The 17,083-nt window shown below is 44.6% G+C and overlaps 1 protein-coding gene across 1 annotated transcript in view; it reads left to right on the top strand.

Annotated features, from left to right (window-relative positions):
- Positions 1-14,681, top strand: part of LOC124741117 (pneumococcal serine-rich repeat protein-like) — a 161,452-nt gene extending 146,771 nt beyond the window's left edge. Inside the window, exon 7 of the mRNA XM_047248651.1 lies at positions 14,216-14,681. Coding sequence (XP_047104607.1) covers positions 14,216-14,681 — 466 coding nt within the window. The remainder of the gene's footprint in view (positions 1-14,215) is intronic.
- Positions 14,682-17,083: the final 2,402 nt, after the last annotated feature.

Genomic DNA, 17,083 nt, shown 5'->3' with positions numbered 1-17,083 from the left:
TCAAGGGAGCTTTGATTGAAAACTGTCAACGTAGCAGAGACCAGTTCCAGAGAATACTGTTTATCAACACGTATATTTTATCCGAGGCCTACTGCATAGCACAGGTTCTCCCCATTCCGTCAATTGTGGCGAAGACGATCATGTCCACCTTAGCAAAGTTCTTGTGGAAAGGGGAATTGTTTCGAGTGCCGGTGAAGACAGCAGTTTTGGATCCAGGCAATGGAGTCTGGGTCTGACATAAAGTGTAAAGCGATGGCGTTGTATGTTAAACGAACATGGGGCATAATGTGTAACGATCCAGGGTGCACTACAGCAAAACTATACGACATTGTCAGGCCAGGAAGTGTAGAGCCGCCGATAAATATACAAAAAATAAGTTTTAAGCTAAAACACTTTAGGGAGTATAATCTTGAATTAAGTTATCCCAGCAAAAAGCTTTTAAACTCCAAAAAAGTTACAGCAAAGGCGATTTTAGCTGAAAGATGGAAACATGAAAATGTGGAAAATGAATTCGAGAAAATACTTAAATATCAGAATCACAATAAGAAGTATGGTAACATGCTCCGAATTATCTTCAATAGAATGGGTATTGGTTAGGAACTGGATTCCTAGTAGAGAGGGAATGGGTTGGGTTCAAGTTCCCGACCCCAACCTCACCTGCAAGTCGCACATGAAAAATAAATAAGTAGTACAGCAGATACAAGAATATGACGGCAAACATCTGGTGTCTGATAAGAAGGAAGATCTTGAACTCCCCAAGGATGCGTTTAGAAGGCTGGAACTGACAAACATAAGGCAGTGAAGGATTTTGCGATGTCGCTGTTCGGGACTGCTCCTCTGTCCACGTAATTTACCCTGGAAGGAACAATCGTCAAGGATTTACTGAATGATTAATTTGGGTCCGGGAAATTATGATGAGGAACCTCAGGCTGCAGAAGAAGAAAATGTGCGTGCTGAACTGCCGCCAGCTGAAGGAGACAGTGAAGGTGCTGATTTGTGCTACTGCTAAAGACTCATTCTTTGAACACTGTAATTTATGTCATTTCTTTCTTTTTGTCCAATAACACAATTCATGGCAATGGGTTTTCCATTTTCCACTGTAAGGTATATGAGGAGAAACATTGGTTTTTTAATCAGAATAACAAAGTCGATTGGGAAACATTCAATTTTTATACATATAATAATGATAAACAAGAACCGCAGTGGTAATTATCGTAAAAACAAACAAAGCAGTAATTTTTGCGACATCTTGCGCAACATATAAAAACGGGTGTTTGCAATAAATCTGTACAAAAACATGCCCCATTAACATTTACGAAAATGTTTCTAGTTTATGATAATTTTGAGGCAAACCAGTCATACTGAATCATGTCTCGGAATATTGGTGACGATGATTGATGGAGAATTATAGAATGAATTTTGATGCAATCTTCCCGGGAATTAATTTCACGATTCTCCTGTTACAATGCGCTGCAATTCTGCAAGCGCCTTACGAAATTTTTAACTTGCCTGTAAAAGTAAACCTCACAAGGCCGCACCAAAGAAGTGCATTTTTGAGGTATGAGTTTGAGACCAAGTTGGCATATTTTCGTCATCTTGAAAAATTGCATCATATGTCTCCGGAATCGTTTGACCTCCCCAAGAGTCAATGAGAAGTAAATATTTACTCTCCCCGACGAAAGATTTTAAACATTTGCGGAGAAAATCCATGTATAAAACTGTTGTTCCTTTTCCGGACTGCGATGATGTTACGATGACGTTCATATAAGTACTGCCATAGCCATCTATTAATTAGTGAATACGAGGTCCGAAATGACTGGTCGCTTCTTGTAAGCATATGAAGACATGTGGGAGCAGTTTTCCGGATAATGTTATTGAATATTGTGCGGTGTACGAATGCGTCACTTTATTCAAATCCGACTTTTTCACGAAAACTGTTTTACGTACTTTTTCAGTGAGATTGTTATTGGTATCCTAAAACAATAGAATTTTTAATATTAAACAATATTCGAATGTGTATGTAAATATTTTTTTCTATAATTAAATTTGAATTGATATATTTTACATCGGTAAAAACATTTTGTACGCAGAAAACATGTATTTACGTGTTTGGTCAGTATTTATTGCATAATCCTCGTCGTGGTATTGAGGGATTAACCGGCACGTCTGCCGACGAATGGCCTCCGCAGACGCCTGGATGGCCTCCATTACGCCGCTTCTTTTTTCGAAACCAGTTTCGTGATCTTGCGTTGTGAAATTCTGTGCTTCTGTTTAAATGCCGTGACCCATCGATCACACGCCTTGAATTTGAAATCGACGAATTGTGCAGCCGCAGCCAGTGTCCATTGCTGTAAATTTCCTGTCGTGACTTGCTGATGTTGCTGTCTTGCTTCCACAAAACGGTCGTAGGTCCACGAATCTATCGCCTCAAATTTATCCATTCGCGTACCACCACTTTTAATATCTTTCTCCCATTGGGAAAGATATTATTTTCTGTTCAATTGCCGGAATCCTTTTTTTCCAACGTCGCCAAGGACCACTGAGGTGCGGTTTAGCAATATTCACGACTTTGTAGGCAATGGGAATCATGTCACTTTTAAATCTTTTCGGTGACGGTTTATATTCGTCTGGAGACGAATCATTTTGTGGCACTTCGAACTGTTCGTCGTTCTCCTTACATTCTTCACAATCCTCATGAGCGTGAAATAATTCCTCTTCAGTTACGAATGTTTTTGCACCCAAAAGTTCCCGTGTATTATCATAAAGTTCTCCGGCCAATAACATAGCATCGTGAGAGATTTCTTCCGAAGATGTCGATGCAATTAAAATATTTTCCGTCAACAGCTTTTCATAATACACCACTGCGCCCTTCAATCGTAATTTTGATAGGTCACTATGAACGGACTCTACAGGAATTTCTTCTCCTATTCCAGATGAGCCAGCAACTTCTTCAGTCGACGTGTTTAACCTCGGATCGGAATAACACGTCGAAATTTGAAACAGGCATGTCTGTTCACGATAAAGTCGAAAAACAAACTGCCGTCTACTTCTCACGGCTCGCGCACAGTCCTATGCGCAGATGGCCGTTACAATCCCAAGGGGACGCTTACAAAGCCCCTCTAAACCTCGAAACCCCATCAAACGAAATAGAACAACGAGCACGAATATTTTTCAGTGAATGAAAAACTTTACATTCTAGGGCTAAAATAATGTCAGTTTGAGAAACTTTTTAATAATTGTGGAATAACAAAAGAAAATGAAACAGAAGAAAAAGAACCCAAGGCCTCTGGCATATGAGTCCGAGCCCTAACCATTTTTTTAAATTGGTCATAACATTCCACAGTAATACATAATTATCAACTAACATTTAAAAGTAATAAAACAAACGAAAATTACAGGTTCCTTGACATTTTAGAAGAAATCAAGGCCTAAATCAGATAGTAATGTTCGTCACTTGATAGTATTTGTTTTTCAAAGATTAAATTGTCTCGTTTCTTCATGTTCTGAATCGCACAATCGAAAATGGGATTTCACATGACGCTTCCTCTGAGGAAGTTGGCGTATGTATCATAGTAATTATTTATGCGTAGTAGCTTGTGATGCTGGTCGGAGATTAACGTCCAAAAATCTCCTCTGCTCCTTTCTTTACTGGACAGCAGGTAAAATACCGCGTGTCCCTTCAACCAGTAGTTGGCATTTTTCTTTGAGGTGGGGTATAATTCTTCTTCCGGGTATAAAAGGCACGTTGGCGTTATCAAATACGGCGGTTTTCTCTGCATAGTTGCTGATTTTTTTTCTGATTGACAACCATATAATATCTGCATTTCCACAGACAAATTGATGTTCATCTCTGTCAATCAGGTTGCAAGTGGTACACGAAGGGGAATCAGCCAGATGAATGTAATGTAGACTGGAGTTCGTAGAAAATTTCCTATTCACAAAATAATACCACAATGACTAGGCCAAACGGCGGCTCTGCACTGGACCAACATTTTATACTCATAAGGCACCTGAGAAACTTTGGATCGATTTTTCACGGGATTTTCCGAGTAGCGCGTCTTAATATTTTAACCACGTGAGGTGTTAGGGGACCACGCAAAATTTCGGACAAATCCCCGACCCCGTGGTCGTGCCGTCTCCTTGTGAGTTACGGTGGGGAGGTGGCTGACCTCCACGTGGCCTGCGTTTACGTTTAGTGATTTTGCTGTCTCCTCTTCGTTTATTGCTGCCACGTCAAACGAAAAGAAAATGGATTTCTGTGGCCGCGAGCTATCAAGCGAAGTAAAATACACTGATGAGAGTACAGTAGACTAAAATATGTTATTATTTTATTTTATTTCCACCTTCCTGACAGTCGGGCCTTAATCGCCTTGCAGAACAATAGTTATTTTCGTCGGTTTGCTAAAGAAATTTGGCTTTTATTAATCTTCCTCGCTGAGGCAGTGCAGTAATTTTTTTTAAATCCACATTATTGGCTAGTTTCAGCTGCATTTCAAAAGTGCACGTTTTCATCCAACCAATTATTATGTTACTAACACCTGCAAACACGATTTAAGTTTTGATAGAAACTTGTCCAGTTTTTATGTATAATCTACCGTGGTTCCTTACATACTTCAGCACTCTCCCCATAAAATGCTGCAGGAATGCAATTATGCGAGACGAAATCCAAAGACGAGAGTATGTTCGATATCTGGCCTTAGGGTTTACACAAATTTGTGAATAGACGCGAAATAGTATGAGCGTAGAATCGCAAGTGGAGACACACATCCCGAAGAAATCTGCGCACTATACCGTGTTGCCCGTTCGTGCAGCTGCCTCTTGACGTGATCTCATTTCGGCGATAACAGAACCAAGTCAGGAACACGCCTTGGGTAGCCAAGGTGGCCAGTGACTCTCGATATGGACCAACAAAGAAATGTTTCGAACAGGTTGTAATCGACCTCCACGGAATCGGAATTTTCCATTAGTGTGCAAAGGCCTTCATTACGACACAGTCATGAACCAATGCTCTGTGCAGACGGGTGTTCATTTGGAATGATTCTTGTGATGGTCGGGGCTAGGTTCTCACATAAGGCAATCAATTTAAGAGGTACAAACAGCACATCTTCACCTCTGATGACGTCATTTGAAAAATGTAGTGTTGCGCGAGAGTCCTTATAGGTTGGGCCATGACAGAGGCCTAATCGCGCCAGGTTGAAAGTCAGTCACCAGTAATCTTTCTTACGCGAGAGTGTTTTTTGATGAATGTGCCACTCATCGTGCAAGATCACTGGGCAGCTGATTCTTATTTTATTTCGGCTTGAGATGTGGAAAATATCGGTGATGGACTGAGATTCGAACTCGGATCTCCCTTTTCGTCACGTCTGATGCCTTTGTGTTGACACTTTCCACCGTTCGCCACGCGGTCTGGGCGGCTGCCCCCGTCAGAGGTTCGAGACCTCCCTCTTGTATGGGCGTGTGTGTCGTCCTTAGCGTAAGTTAGTTTTAAGTTAGATGATGTGCCGGAGGGTACCGTGAGTACCTCTATCGGTTCTCCCTTCTATTCCAGTCTCGTATTGTTCGTGGAAAGAAGGATTGTGTGTATGCTTCTGTGTGGGCTCTAATCTCTCTGATTTTATACTCACCGTCTCTTCACGAGACGTGGAAGGGAGCAATATACTGTTTGACTCTTGGCTGAAGGTATGTTCTCGAAACTCCGACAAAAGTCCGTACTGAACTACGTAGCGTCTCTCCTGCAGAGTCTTCCAGTGGAGTTTACCTATCATCTCCGTAACGCTTTCGCGATTACTAAATGATCCTGTAACGAAGTCCGCTGCTCTCCATTGGATCTTCTCTATCTCTTCTGTCAACCCTATCTGGTACGGATCCCACACTGCTGACCAGTATTCGAGCAGTGGGCGAACAAGCGGACTGTAACCTACTTCCTTTGTTTTCGGATTGCGTTTCCGTAGTATTCTTCCAATGGATCTGTCTGGCATCTGCTTTACCGACGATCAACTTTATATGATCATTCCATTTTAAATCACTCCTAATGCGTACTCCCAGATAATTTATGGAATTAACTGCTTCCAGTTCCTGAGTTGCTATATTGTAGCTACATAATATGGGATCTTTCTTTCTGTGTATTAGCAGCACATTATACTTGTCTACATTGAGATTCGATTGCCATTCCCCACACCATGCATCAATTCGCTGCAGATCCTCCTGCATTTCTGTACAATTTTCCATCGTTCCAACCTCTCGATATACCACAGCATCATCCTCAAAAAGCCTCAGTGAACTTCCGATGTCATCCACAAGGTCATTTATGTATATTGTGAACAGCAACGGTCCTACGACACTCCCATGCGGCACACCTGAAATCACTCTTACTTCGGAAGACTTCTCTCCATTGAGAACGTCATGCTGCGTTCTGTTATCTAGGAACTCTTCAATCCAGCCACACAATTGGTCTGATAGTCCATATGCTCTTACTTTGTTCATTAAACGACTATGGGGAACTGTATCGAACGCCTTGCGGAAGTCAAGAAACATGGAATCTACTTGGGAACCTGTGTCTATGGCCCTCTTGAGTCTCGTGGACTTCTAGTTTCCAGAAAAGTCGTTATACTCGAACGTAATACGTGTTCCAAAATTCTACAACTGATCGACGTTAGGGATATAGGTCTATAGTTCTGCACATCTGTTCGACGTCCCTTCTTGAAAACGGGGATGACCTGTGCCCTTTTCCAATCCTTTGGAACGCTACGCTCTTCTAGAGACCTACGGTACACCGCTGCAAGAAGGGGGGCAAGTTCCTTCGCGTACTCTGTGTAAAATCGAACTGGTATCCCATCAGGTCCAGCGGCCTTTCCTCTTTTGAGCGATTTTAATTGTTTCTCTATCCCTCTGTCGTCTACTTCGATATCTACCATTTGGTCATCTGGGCGACAATCTAGAGAAGGAACTACAGTGCAGTCTTCCTTTGTGAAACAGGTTTGGAAAAAGAGATTTAGTATATCGACCTTAAGTCTGTCATCCTCTGTTTCAGTACCATTTTGGTCACAGAGTGTCTGGACATTTTGTTTGGTCCACCTACCGCTTTGACACAAGACCAAAATTTCTTAGGATTTTCTGCCAAGTCAGTACATAGAACTTTACTTTCGAATTCATTGAACGCCTCTCGCATGGCCCTCCTCACATAACATTTCACTTCGCGTAATTTTTGTTTGTCTGCAAGGCTTTGGCTATGTTTATGTTTGCTGTGAAGCTCTCTTTGTTTCCGCAGCAGTTTTCTAACTCGGTTGTTGTACCACGGTGGCTCTTTTCCATCTGTTACTATCTTGCTTGGCACATACTCATCTAACGCATATTGTACGATGGTTTTGAACGTTGTCCACTGATCCTCAACACTATCTGTACTTGAGACAAAACTTTTGTGTTGAGCCGTCAGGTACTCTGAAATCTGCTTTTTGTCACTTTTGCTAAACAGAAATATCTTCCTACCTTTTTTAATATTTCTATTTACGGCTGAAATCATCGATGCAGTAACCAGTTTATGATAGTTGATTCCCTGTTCTGCGTTAACTGTTTCAAATAGTTCAGGTCTGTTTGTCACCAGAAGGTCCAATATGTTATCGCCACGAGTCGGTTCTCTGTTTAACTGCTCAAGGTACTTTTCAGATAAAGTACTTAAAAAAATTTCACTGGATTCTTTGTCCCTGCCACCCGTTATGAACGTTTGAGTCTCCTAGTCTATATCCGGCAAATTAAAATCTCCACCCAGAACTATAACATGGTGGGGAAATCTACTCGAAATATTTTCCAAATTATCCTTCAGGTGCTCCACCACAACAGCTGTTGAGCCAGAGGGCCTATAGAGACATCCAATTACCATGTCTGAGCCTGCTTTAACCGTGACCTTCACCCAAATTATTTCACATTTCGGATCTCCGTCATTTTCCTTCCATACTATTGCACTTCTTATGTCTATAAACACGCCTCCACCTTCACTGTCCAGCCTGTCTCTGTGGTATACATTCCAATCTGAATTTCATTACTGTTTACATTTGGTTTCAGCCAACTTTCTGTCCCTAGCACTATGTGGGCATTGTGACCGTATATTAATGAGAGCAGTTCTGGAACCTTTCTATAGACACTCCTGCAATTCACTAATAGCTTATTAATATTATTCCCCGTTACGTTTTGCCTACTACCACCTTGTCGCGTCTCAAGAGGGGTCTTGTTGGGCCTAGGGAGGGAATTCTCTAACCTAAGAAACCCACATGTGCACTCCACACGTACTCCGATACCCTTGTAGCCGCTTCCTCACGCCTGACCTATTCAGGGGGACCCTACATTTCTCCACCCGATAGCGGAGGTCGAGAAATTTGCACCCCAGATCTCCGCAGAATCGTCTGAGCCTCTGGTTTAAGCCTTCCACTCGGCTCCAAACCGGAGGACCGCGATCGGTTCTGGGAACGATACTACAAATAGTTAGCTCTGGTTCCACCCCGCGAGCGAGGCTTTCCGCCTGCACCAACTCCGCCAACCACCTGTATGGACTGATGATGACCTCTGGACCTAGACGGCAGGAGTGTCATTGGTGCCGACATGAGCAACAATTTGCAGTCGGGTGCACCCAGTGCTCTCTATCGCCGCCGGCAGGGCCTCCTCCACATCTCGGGTGAGACCCTCCGGCAAGCAGACAGAGTGAACACTGGCCTTCTTCCCCGACCTTTCCGCTATTTCCCTAAGGGGCTCCATCACCCGCCTAACATTGGAGCTCCCAATAACTAATAAACCCCTCCCCCCGTGTGCCGGCTCGGACCTTGCTGAAGGAGCGGCCACATGTCCACTCACAGGCGGAGCGGGCGTTGCCACACTGCCAGCCTCCACATTGACTCTCCGCCTCGTGCGCCGCGAACGCCGCTGAACCCGCCACTCCCGTTGGGGAGAGGGTGGCGCAGCCGCGCCCGGTACCCGCGAAGATGTCTCGACAGCAGGGACGGTGGGTGTAGCATGTATAACACCTGCGGTGTACCTTGCGATACACCAGACTCCCCACTGCCGCTACACTCAGAGGCAGCAGCCTGAAGACGGCGGACCGCGGCCATCAACACGCTCAGCTGTTCGCGAACAGTGGCCAGCTCCCCCTGCGTCCGTACACAGCAGTCACACATCCTATCCGTCCTAAGAAATCAATTTACTGTAGAGAGTTAGTCAACTTTTAACTAGACTGCTAATTCACTAAAGGCGGCTGATAGTTGACTAAACTGTGGTTACTAGACACTTCTTGTAGAAAACAATAAAAAAGCACTACCTGTCTGAGGACTGTATTGAAAACACTAGCACTACTAGCGCTATGGCTGACTAAAGGGACTCTTGAGATCAGTTATTGTCCTGAATGGTGGTTACAAAATTAATTGTGCGCATTCTTGCCTGGAGAGTGAAAATGATAATGCATGAGGTAACTGGCCCTCATGGAACTACGGTGGGTAGAGACAGAACAAGTATTCAAACTGTCCGTGAATATAGAGACATCGTAGCTGCGGCACATGTTCACACGCTCGAATGCGCCATAAGGTCCCTCGATTTCGGGAATGCTTTCGATAGGGTGAGTCACCAGTGCCTTCTTGAAACAATGACCGTACTGGATTTTCTGCAATATTTTGTCAAGGTAATTGGTATAATGTTGAAGAACAGCAGTTTGCAAATCATGATCAGTGGTCAGCTAACAAGGCAGCTCGCACTCAAGAGTTGTGTGCGCCGAGGTGGTCCTGTGTGGAGGGCCTCGTTCGCCACTGCCGCTGAGGCCCTGCTAGCCGCTCTGCAGAAACTGCTACGAGGGCTGCACGCATGCACACACACACATACTGCCAGAATATCGTGTGTAGGGCATATACAGGTGATGTGGATGTTGTGATCATTGCAGACAGCGACTGGGAGAAGGCATTGCAGGTAATCAGCAAATCCGAACTTGCATCAGGTTCAAAGCTAAGCAACACTAATCCACACATCATGAATGTGGGGTGCGGAATATCTTTGCGAAACATGCGAGACCTCAGTCCAAGTTGTGGTCTGGACTACAGCTCTAACGTAAATCATAGTGCAGCTGCAAACTCTAAGAAAGTGCTTGCCAGCGTGCCAGTTGGAGTCAAAGAACATAGAGAAGACTTGACGACATCCAAAGGCCACACTTTGCACATATGTAGATGGTCTCTCAGCAGGATTTCTGACATCTTTGGGTCATTTTGTAACTCGTGGTAATATTTTTAAGATAAAGTTTGACACTTTGACCATCTCAGGCGGAAACGGGGGGGGGGGGGGGATTAAATATTGCCGACTTTGGGAGAAAGTGAGAAACTATATTCGTGTGTTCCACACACGAGATGCGGAAGAAGACATAGACGACCCTCACGCCGCACTCACCAGACGAAATTACTCCCACTGTCTGGAATCCACCCACAGATGTACGGCACGTCGCCAACGGCTTTTATCATTTTGAACAATTCTGATTCGAACTCAGTTATACTCAAACCAGAGTTGGCCGTCGAATATGGTAAAAGTCAAGAACATGTACGTGCAATTAATGAGAAGCAAAAGCGGAAACGTGACTGTACAAAAGCAGCCGCACTACAGCTGGAGGGCCATCTGGACAAACATCGGCACCCCTCACCTACCTACAAGTGTGAAAACTACTCGGTAGAGGGCAGTAAACAGGAAAGTAGCAACCAAAGCGAAACTTGAGGCAGTCCACCTGGGTGGTCGGCAGCACGTGAGAGAATTACTACCTGACAGCAGGCGAGGTTCGTACGCGCTCAAGTGAAGGACATCTGGTGAGTTATCGGACAATTGTTAGCCGCAATAACACGAACTCTACTCCCAGTACCTTGCCTTGCAGTTTTTTTGAATCGTAGCGACGTGCCGTGTGAATAAAGGAATGCTGTAAACTGGCTAAGAGGACAGACAACGCACCACCTGCCAGCAGAGGGAAACGAGACGGGCGGACGCTGGGTGGGTCGCCGCACGCACGCCGGGCACAAGCGGACCACGGGGCGGCTGTGCGTCGCTGAGGCGGGAAACTGCGAGAGGAACTTCGCAGCATGTTTCAGTACATACAGTTACTTGGTACAGTGTGCCAAGTGAATAGAAAAAGGCGTAAACGCAAGAACATCATAATAAATCGTCCTTAAGCTCTTTTGTGTTAAACGGTGTTTCTTACTGCCTTATTTATTTTTAAGGAAACGGAAATCTAATTTGAAATACGTAGGTCAGAAGCACTCTATATTGTGTTGAAGGAATCTCGGAGGAAAAGCTGGTCCTCACGACAGAACACATGGTACTTTTTAGTACACTTTATTTCACTTCGTTCCGTATGTCGAAACTCCTTTTAACCAGAAGCGACTGCGCTGATTCTGCTGTTCTGCGTTACATTCATCGTCACCCGCTGTATCAGGAATCGCAGCACGGAGCTTCCAGCGCGTGCAGTACTCAGGGATGGCAGAAGACCAGCTTGCCAAACGAACCTCGGGAACTGAGGCATTGGCCGAGTTACAAGATGTTGAGAAATAAATCGGAGAGCAAACCATCGTGAACACGGAACTTGGATGCGTCGCTCTCAGCTGAGTTAGTTTGTGTGCAAACACGGTCTTTCAGATCAAGTGCTAAAAATAAAAAAAATTGAAATAAAAAAAATAAAAAAATTATACGCGAAAATAGCGCAGCGACTCGGTGACAGGTATGGGGGGGGGGGGGCGTCGTGGCCAGACCTCGGAATGGTTAAAAAATTAAATGAAAGAAAAGGGGTTAAGGGCGCGAGTTTCTAGTCTGCATGTAGTGGATTCGAATACCGCAACTCGCATGAATTTTAATTCGTGGTAATAGTTGCTAGTTAAGCAAAAGTTGAAATGATTCTTGCTACATATGCTGAAGGTCTGGGTTCGTTTCTCACATCCGGCAATCATTTTTAACAAGCATAAGCAGCATCTCTCCCACCTCTGGTAGCCTGGAGGAGAGTCGCTACAGGTTGGGCCCTGACAGAGGCGGAAGTCACGCCGGGTCGAAACTCTGTCACCAGTCACCTTTCTTAAGCGATATCTTTTTAAATCAATGAGCCAATTGCTGTACAAGGCCGCAGTGCACTTGACTCTTACTGTATTCGAGTCTGAGACGTGAAAATATTGACGATGGACTGGAATTCGAACTCAGATCTCCCTTTTCGTCACGTTTGATCACTTTCAGATGATGCATTTCCACTGCTTCATTGTCTCTGGTTGTCTGCAAAGTCGTAAAGACGTTCACAAAAGACGCATCTCTGGGTTCGAATCCTGGCATGTCACTTTAAGTTGCAACATGAGCACAGCAAATTACATGTGATAAATTATTCTGATTTTTACCGATTCTCTGGGCTTTGTTAACAATAATGGTGGTACTGGTTTCGAGTCCCAAGTCAGACGGGCAGCTTTTCGTCCTGTCGTGTCAGTTTCAAACATGCACTCCTAGCTACTGGTGAAAGAGAATAGTACAGTCGAGGTATCTTTGTATGTAATCAACAACTGTGTCTCCAGGGTTCGATTGCTAGTCAGCAGAAAATTTTCATAATTGTATTTACAATACAGAAATGCGCACATTTCGCTGCTAATGAAGTAAATCAGTGTATAACGTCTACGCGTGACTACAGGTCAGTGTCGATAGGTACTGGATTTGAGTGCGAATAACGCGCATAACACAAAAGACTTTCGTCTCCTGGTTTTAATTTGTCATCTCATTGCTGGTTAAAAATAACGATTTCTGGCGTTTCATTGTGCTTAGTTAACCATCCTATTAAGTGCTGCGTTCGAATCTCCGGGAAACACACAACTTTATGGCAGATCATTTCAAGTTTCAACTTGGACACTCTTTGTTACTTGTGACTGAAACCATACCTGAGATATTTCTTCTTTACTTGTTAGATTGCATTCCCGGATAGTAGCGCTGTGAAAAAACTTTCTCGTCGTGTCATTTAAAGGGGGATGCTGCTTTCTGAGGTTTCATTTATTACAATAAATTTGAATATGCAAGCGTAATGGCTGTATAATGTCCAATAACACGTTTTCTGGTATTTGCATTATGGAATTATTAATTTGCATGTAAGCCGATAACCACACAGAGCAGTTGTCTCTTGTGGCCTCATGCAGTGAACATTTTGTATAGCCAAAGACTGTACGGAAAAGAGAGCAGAGGATCAATGTTATGAGGATTGATTACAAATCAGGCGAAAAACAATTCAGATCTTTCCATAAAGTTTCTGGCGTGCAGCCGCATAAATTCAGCCTCTTCTCCTAATATTTTGGCTGAACACCGTCCCGCCATCTCCAGAGTGAGCTGTGGTGACTGACGCTGGCGCACTTGGTCCGTCCTTTTAAACCCGAGGACCGAACCACTGAATTTATGCGGCTACACGCCAGAAACTTTATGGAACAGTCCTTACGCCGCGAAAACATTAAGATGGACGACAACTGAGATCGTTCAGATGATTTTGAACATGATAGCACATGTTAAATACATGTGCGTATGCTATGAGGCCATAAAATGTCACACACACACACACACACACACACACACACACACACACACACACACACACACACAGTTTTTTTATGGGGGTGGTGTTGCAGAGTTGGTGTTTCTCTCACATGTTTTGAATAAATTGTTGTCTATGTATCAGAAAGTTTGTGTTTGGTGAGGCTGAATGAAGAAAACTGCCGGTAACTGCAGTGAAATTTTTTTGCCTGGATAGCAGGAAAGTCTCTCTTTGAAAACCAGGAGATGGTATTCTTCTTGTGTGTGACGTCTGGCAGTGAAGCTGCAGACAGAGACCAGTATCAGCTGCAAGAAGCCTGTTCTGTAGTGGAGGTGAGCGACTGGTTACGTGTTGCGTCCCGAGAGCAGAGGAGCTGACTTGCAGGAATGAGTGTGACAAAATGTGGTTATGAAATTCTTTCAGAGGTTGTATAATGCTGTTTGTAATGGACGATGAATGAAGATTTTCTTATGAGGGGGATAGAACAGATGTACTGCAATTTAATACATAGACACAATTGCGCACTGTTTTGTACTGTGGGAGGGGGAATACGGTAGGTTTGTTTCAGGACAGATTTGTATTCGCAACAGTTGTTTCCTCGTGTGGCTGTTTTCCTCATTCTGTGTGTTGTGTGTTTGTAGCAGAGAGTGGCAGTTTGTGTGTTTTGTGCAGGAGCCTCTCTGCAGAAGAGAGGGGCAGGAGGCTGGTCCAGGCGGCTAAGCGGGGGGCAGTGGGGGAGCTGACGGCGCTGATCGCCGCAGGGGCCGACGTGGGGGCGACGGGCGGGTGGAGGCGGACCGCCCTGCACTGGGCAGCGCGCAGGGGAGGCGTCATGGCGCTGAGGCTGCTGGTGGGGGCGGGGGCGGCGGTGGACGCCAGGGACAGCACGGGGTGGACGCCGCTGCATCTTGCGGCATTCAATGGCCACGCAGAAGTGGCGGCTGCGCTGCTCGACGCGGGGGCCGACAGGGGGGCCACAACTGGTGATGGGCGGACAGCGCTGGACGTCGCCAGGCGGTGCAACGAGAGCCGCAAGAGGCGGCGGCTGGTGAGGATGCTGTCACGAGGCAGGCAGTCCAGCGAACTCTGTGCAAAAAAACCGGAACTGAAAGAATTTGTAGGAGAGCAATATTCATAATTTTTTAAATAAAGATCCAAAAAACTCAATCCTATTGTGACTCACTAATTTCAGGCCTCCTCAACTAACATACAGCACACAAATACTCTAAGGAACGTTGTAGCAAAACCCAGACAACTCCAGATAACAGCAAAATAATTCAGGTAACAACGGACAATCCTTCTCTCAAGAAAAATGTCTCGAGTACACTTCCAGACTAAACATGGCAAAAGTCGTCAGTTCATTGTGAACAATCACAACTGCTCTATAATATCTGATCGCTGAAAAGTATTTCACACCAGTCAGCAAGGTGCTACATCAGAGTATTCTAATTTGCAACATACCGAGATTGACGCTATATCAGTTCTATCACCAGAATTTTCGCTCCTGATATCAGACTCAATTTACTTCTCCATATTCAGCAAACATTCTACTCTACCATACCTGTTGTCTTTAATAACAATGACATAGTAGTAGCAGTATTCACACTACATAATGCGACTATCTTCTGGAACCATATTGTCAGTCTACATTTAACTAAACACAATGAGACCACAACATGACACGCATACAAAATGTGAAGGAAATCCTCTCTAACTAGTATTGTTGTCTGTACTTGACGTAAAAGATTGCAACAAGCAAAGTAATTCTAGTTGTATTGGAGACAGAACACCGAGGCCCGAGTTTCAGCACACGAAAGCAATTTCGCAACGACTCACACGAGTCTCCACACTCATCGGTCACAACGGCACAGCTGAGACGGTGACGCAAGTCGTGGAGCTACAGGTAATAAAATTACACTTTCTTTGACTCATACGTCGAGTAAATAAGTGTAGTGGAGAGTATATACGCCTGTCAGCTCAGTTGCTGTCACCTCACTCCATTCCCTGTGGCCGTGCTGCGGCCGCAGCTGACGCAGCTCGCCGCTCCCTGCCAGTCCGTGGCTCCTGCCACAACTGTCAGCGGCCTCTCTGCTTGTGAGGCGCCAGCAGGCAAACGGCAGAACAGTCCGTGAGGCCGTCACTCACACTTCACTCACATAGAGTACTGACAAGACGCAGAAGAAATGCTCAGACACAACATTGCCTTCACGAATCTTTTCAACAGTAAAATTTCTTCTCCGAGAGCGTCGTTATTAACGTCTACACTGTAGCAAGATTCGTCGTTTCCCACAAGCTCTTGGACCGGAGAATCGTTTTCGCTCCCGTAGTTCCACGGGAAACGGAATGTCTCCGTGTTGCGTGTGGCTGCACACAGTACAGTCAAGTTCCCTACAGCTGTGTAATAACGTGTCAAACATTTAGCTGAAAACTGTTCGTCGAGCTATGGTTTAAATCGACCCCTGCTGCTTCATCAACAAAGCGTTTTCTTCTGCCTTGCCATTTTTCTCCGTCATCAATCATTACATTCAGTTCAGGTGATATTCCAATATTTTCTGCTACTTCGCTTCTTCCTGCGTAAATAGTATCCCAACATTTCTCAGCTGATTTAATTCTTCTGCGAGACTCTTCTTACTACTACTTGAAACATACGTTTCTCCGGTTTGAAGTACAACTTTACGTATGTTTATTGTAGCCAATAATTTCAGATACTTCTGAATGCTCCTTAGTTCAATGTGTTGCTCCCGCAGTCCAGGTTATTAGCAAGTTCAACCGCCCATTGTAATCCTGGCAAATCCTCAGCAAATGGATGCGTGGCACCTACCCACACAGACCTTCTCGTTGCCGATATTTTCTTTTTAAAACTTTCCATAGCTGCCACTTTCATTTTAAACGAGTTTCTTAGAAACAGCAGTTGTACTGGAGACAGAGGAGAAACGTCATGGGGAAGTATCGCAGTTAACTCTAGTGCTTCTTTTTGCCACGTCTTCCCCACATGTGGCACATGTAAGCTGACGTTTCGTTGATTTGTGTGCAACTATGACTTCCATATCAGACACAATCTTACACACCGCCGTGATATTAAACGCTCTTTAAGGAGGTAACAGAGAGCCATGTTATGCATCTCGCCGAAAGTTCGGCACGCGCCTGACGCCCTCCACCTGGTGTTGCCTGCTACTGCGGCTCACTGGAACGGCACAGCACGCTACAGCAGAGGGGAAACAGCCCAGAACTCCATCCCCTTTCCTCGTATCGTCAAACACGCCGGAATTCACTGCTCATATCGCTCAATAACCGGACGCCAAATAGTCTGAAACGTGTTCCTGTTTAAACTGGTGTATGTAAATGTCTGGTTGGTATCTGAGAAATTGGTAAAATTTATTTTGATATGTAAATAGGCTAATCTCAGAGCAGGCGAGCAGAACTGTTTTAAAATTAAATTTTGAGCACAAGTATGTGAAGCACACGCTACACGATGCGAAATCCAGACTAGCCAGCACGTCAAACAATTCGCCTGCGAGAGAGCATGGCGGCTTCAATGAA

The sequence above is a fragment of the Schistocerca piceifrons genome, unplaced genomic scaffold, assembly GCF_021461385.2.
Source record: "Schistocerca piceifrons isolate TAMUIC-IGC-003096 unplaced genomic scaffold, iqSchPice1.1 HiC_scaffold_1870, whole genome shotgun sequence".
Classification (NCBI taxonomy): Eukaryota; Metazoa; Arthropoda; class Insecta; order Orthoptera; family Acrididae; genus Schistocerca; species Schistocerca piceifrons.
Note: the sequence above shows the minus strand (reverse complement) of the source record. Positions and strands in the feature narration are given on the sequence as shown.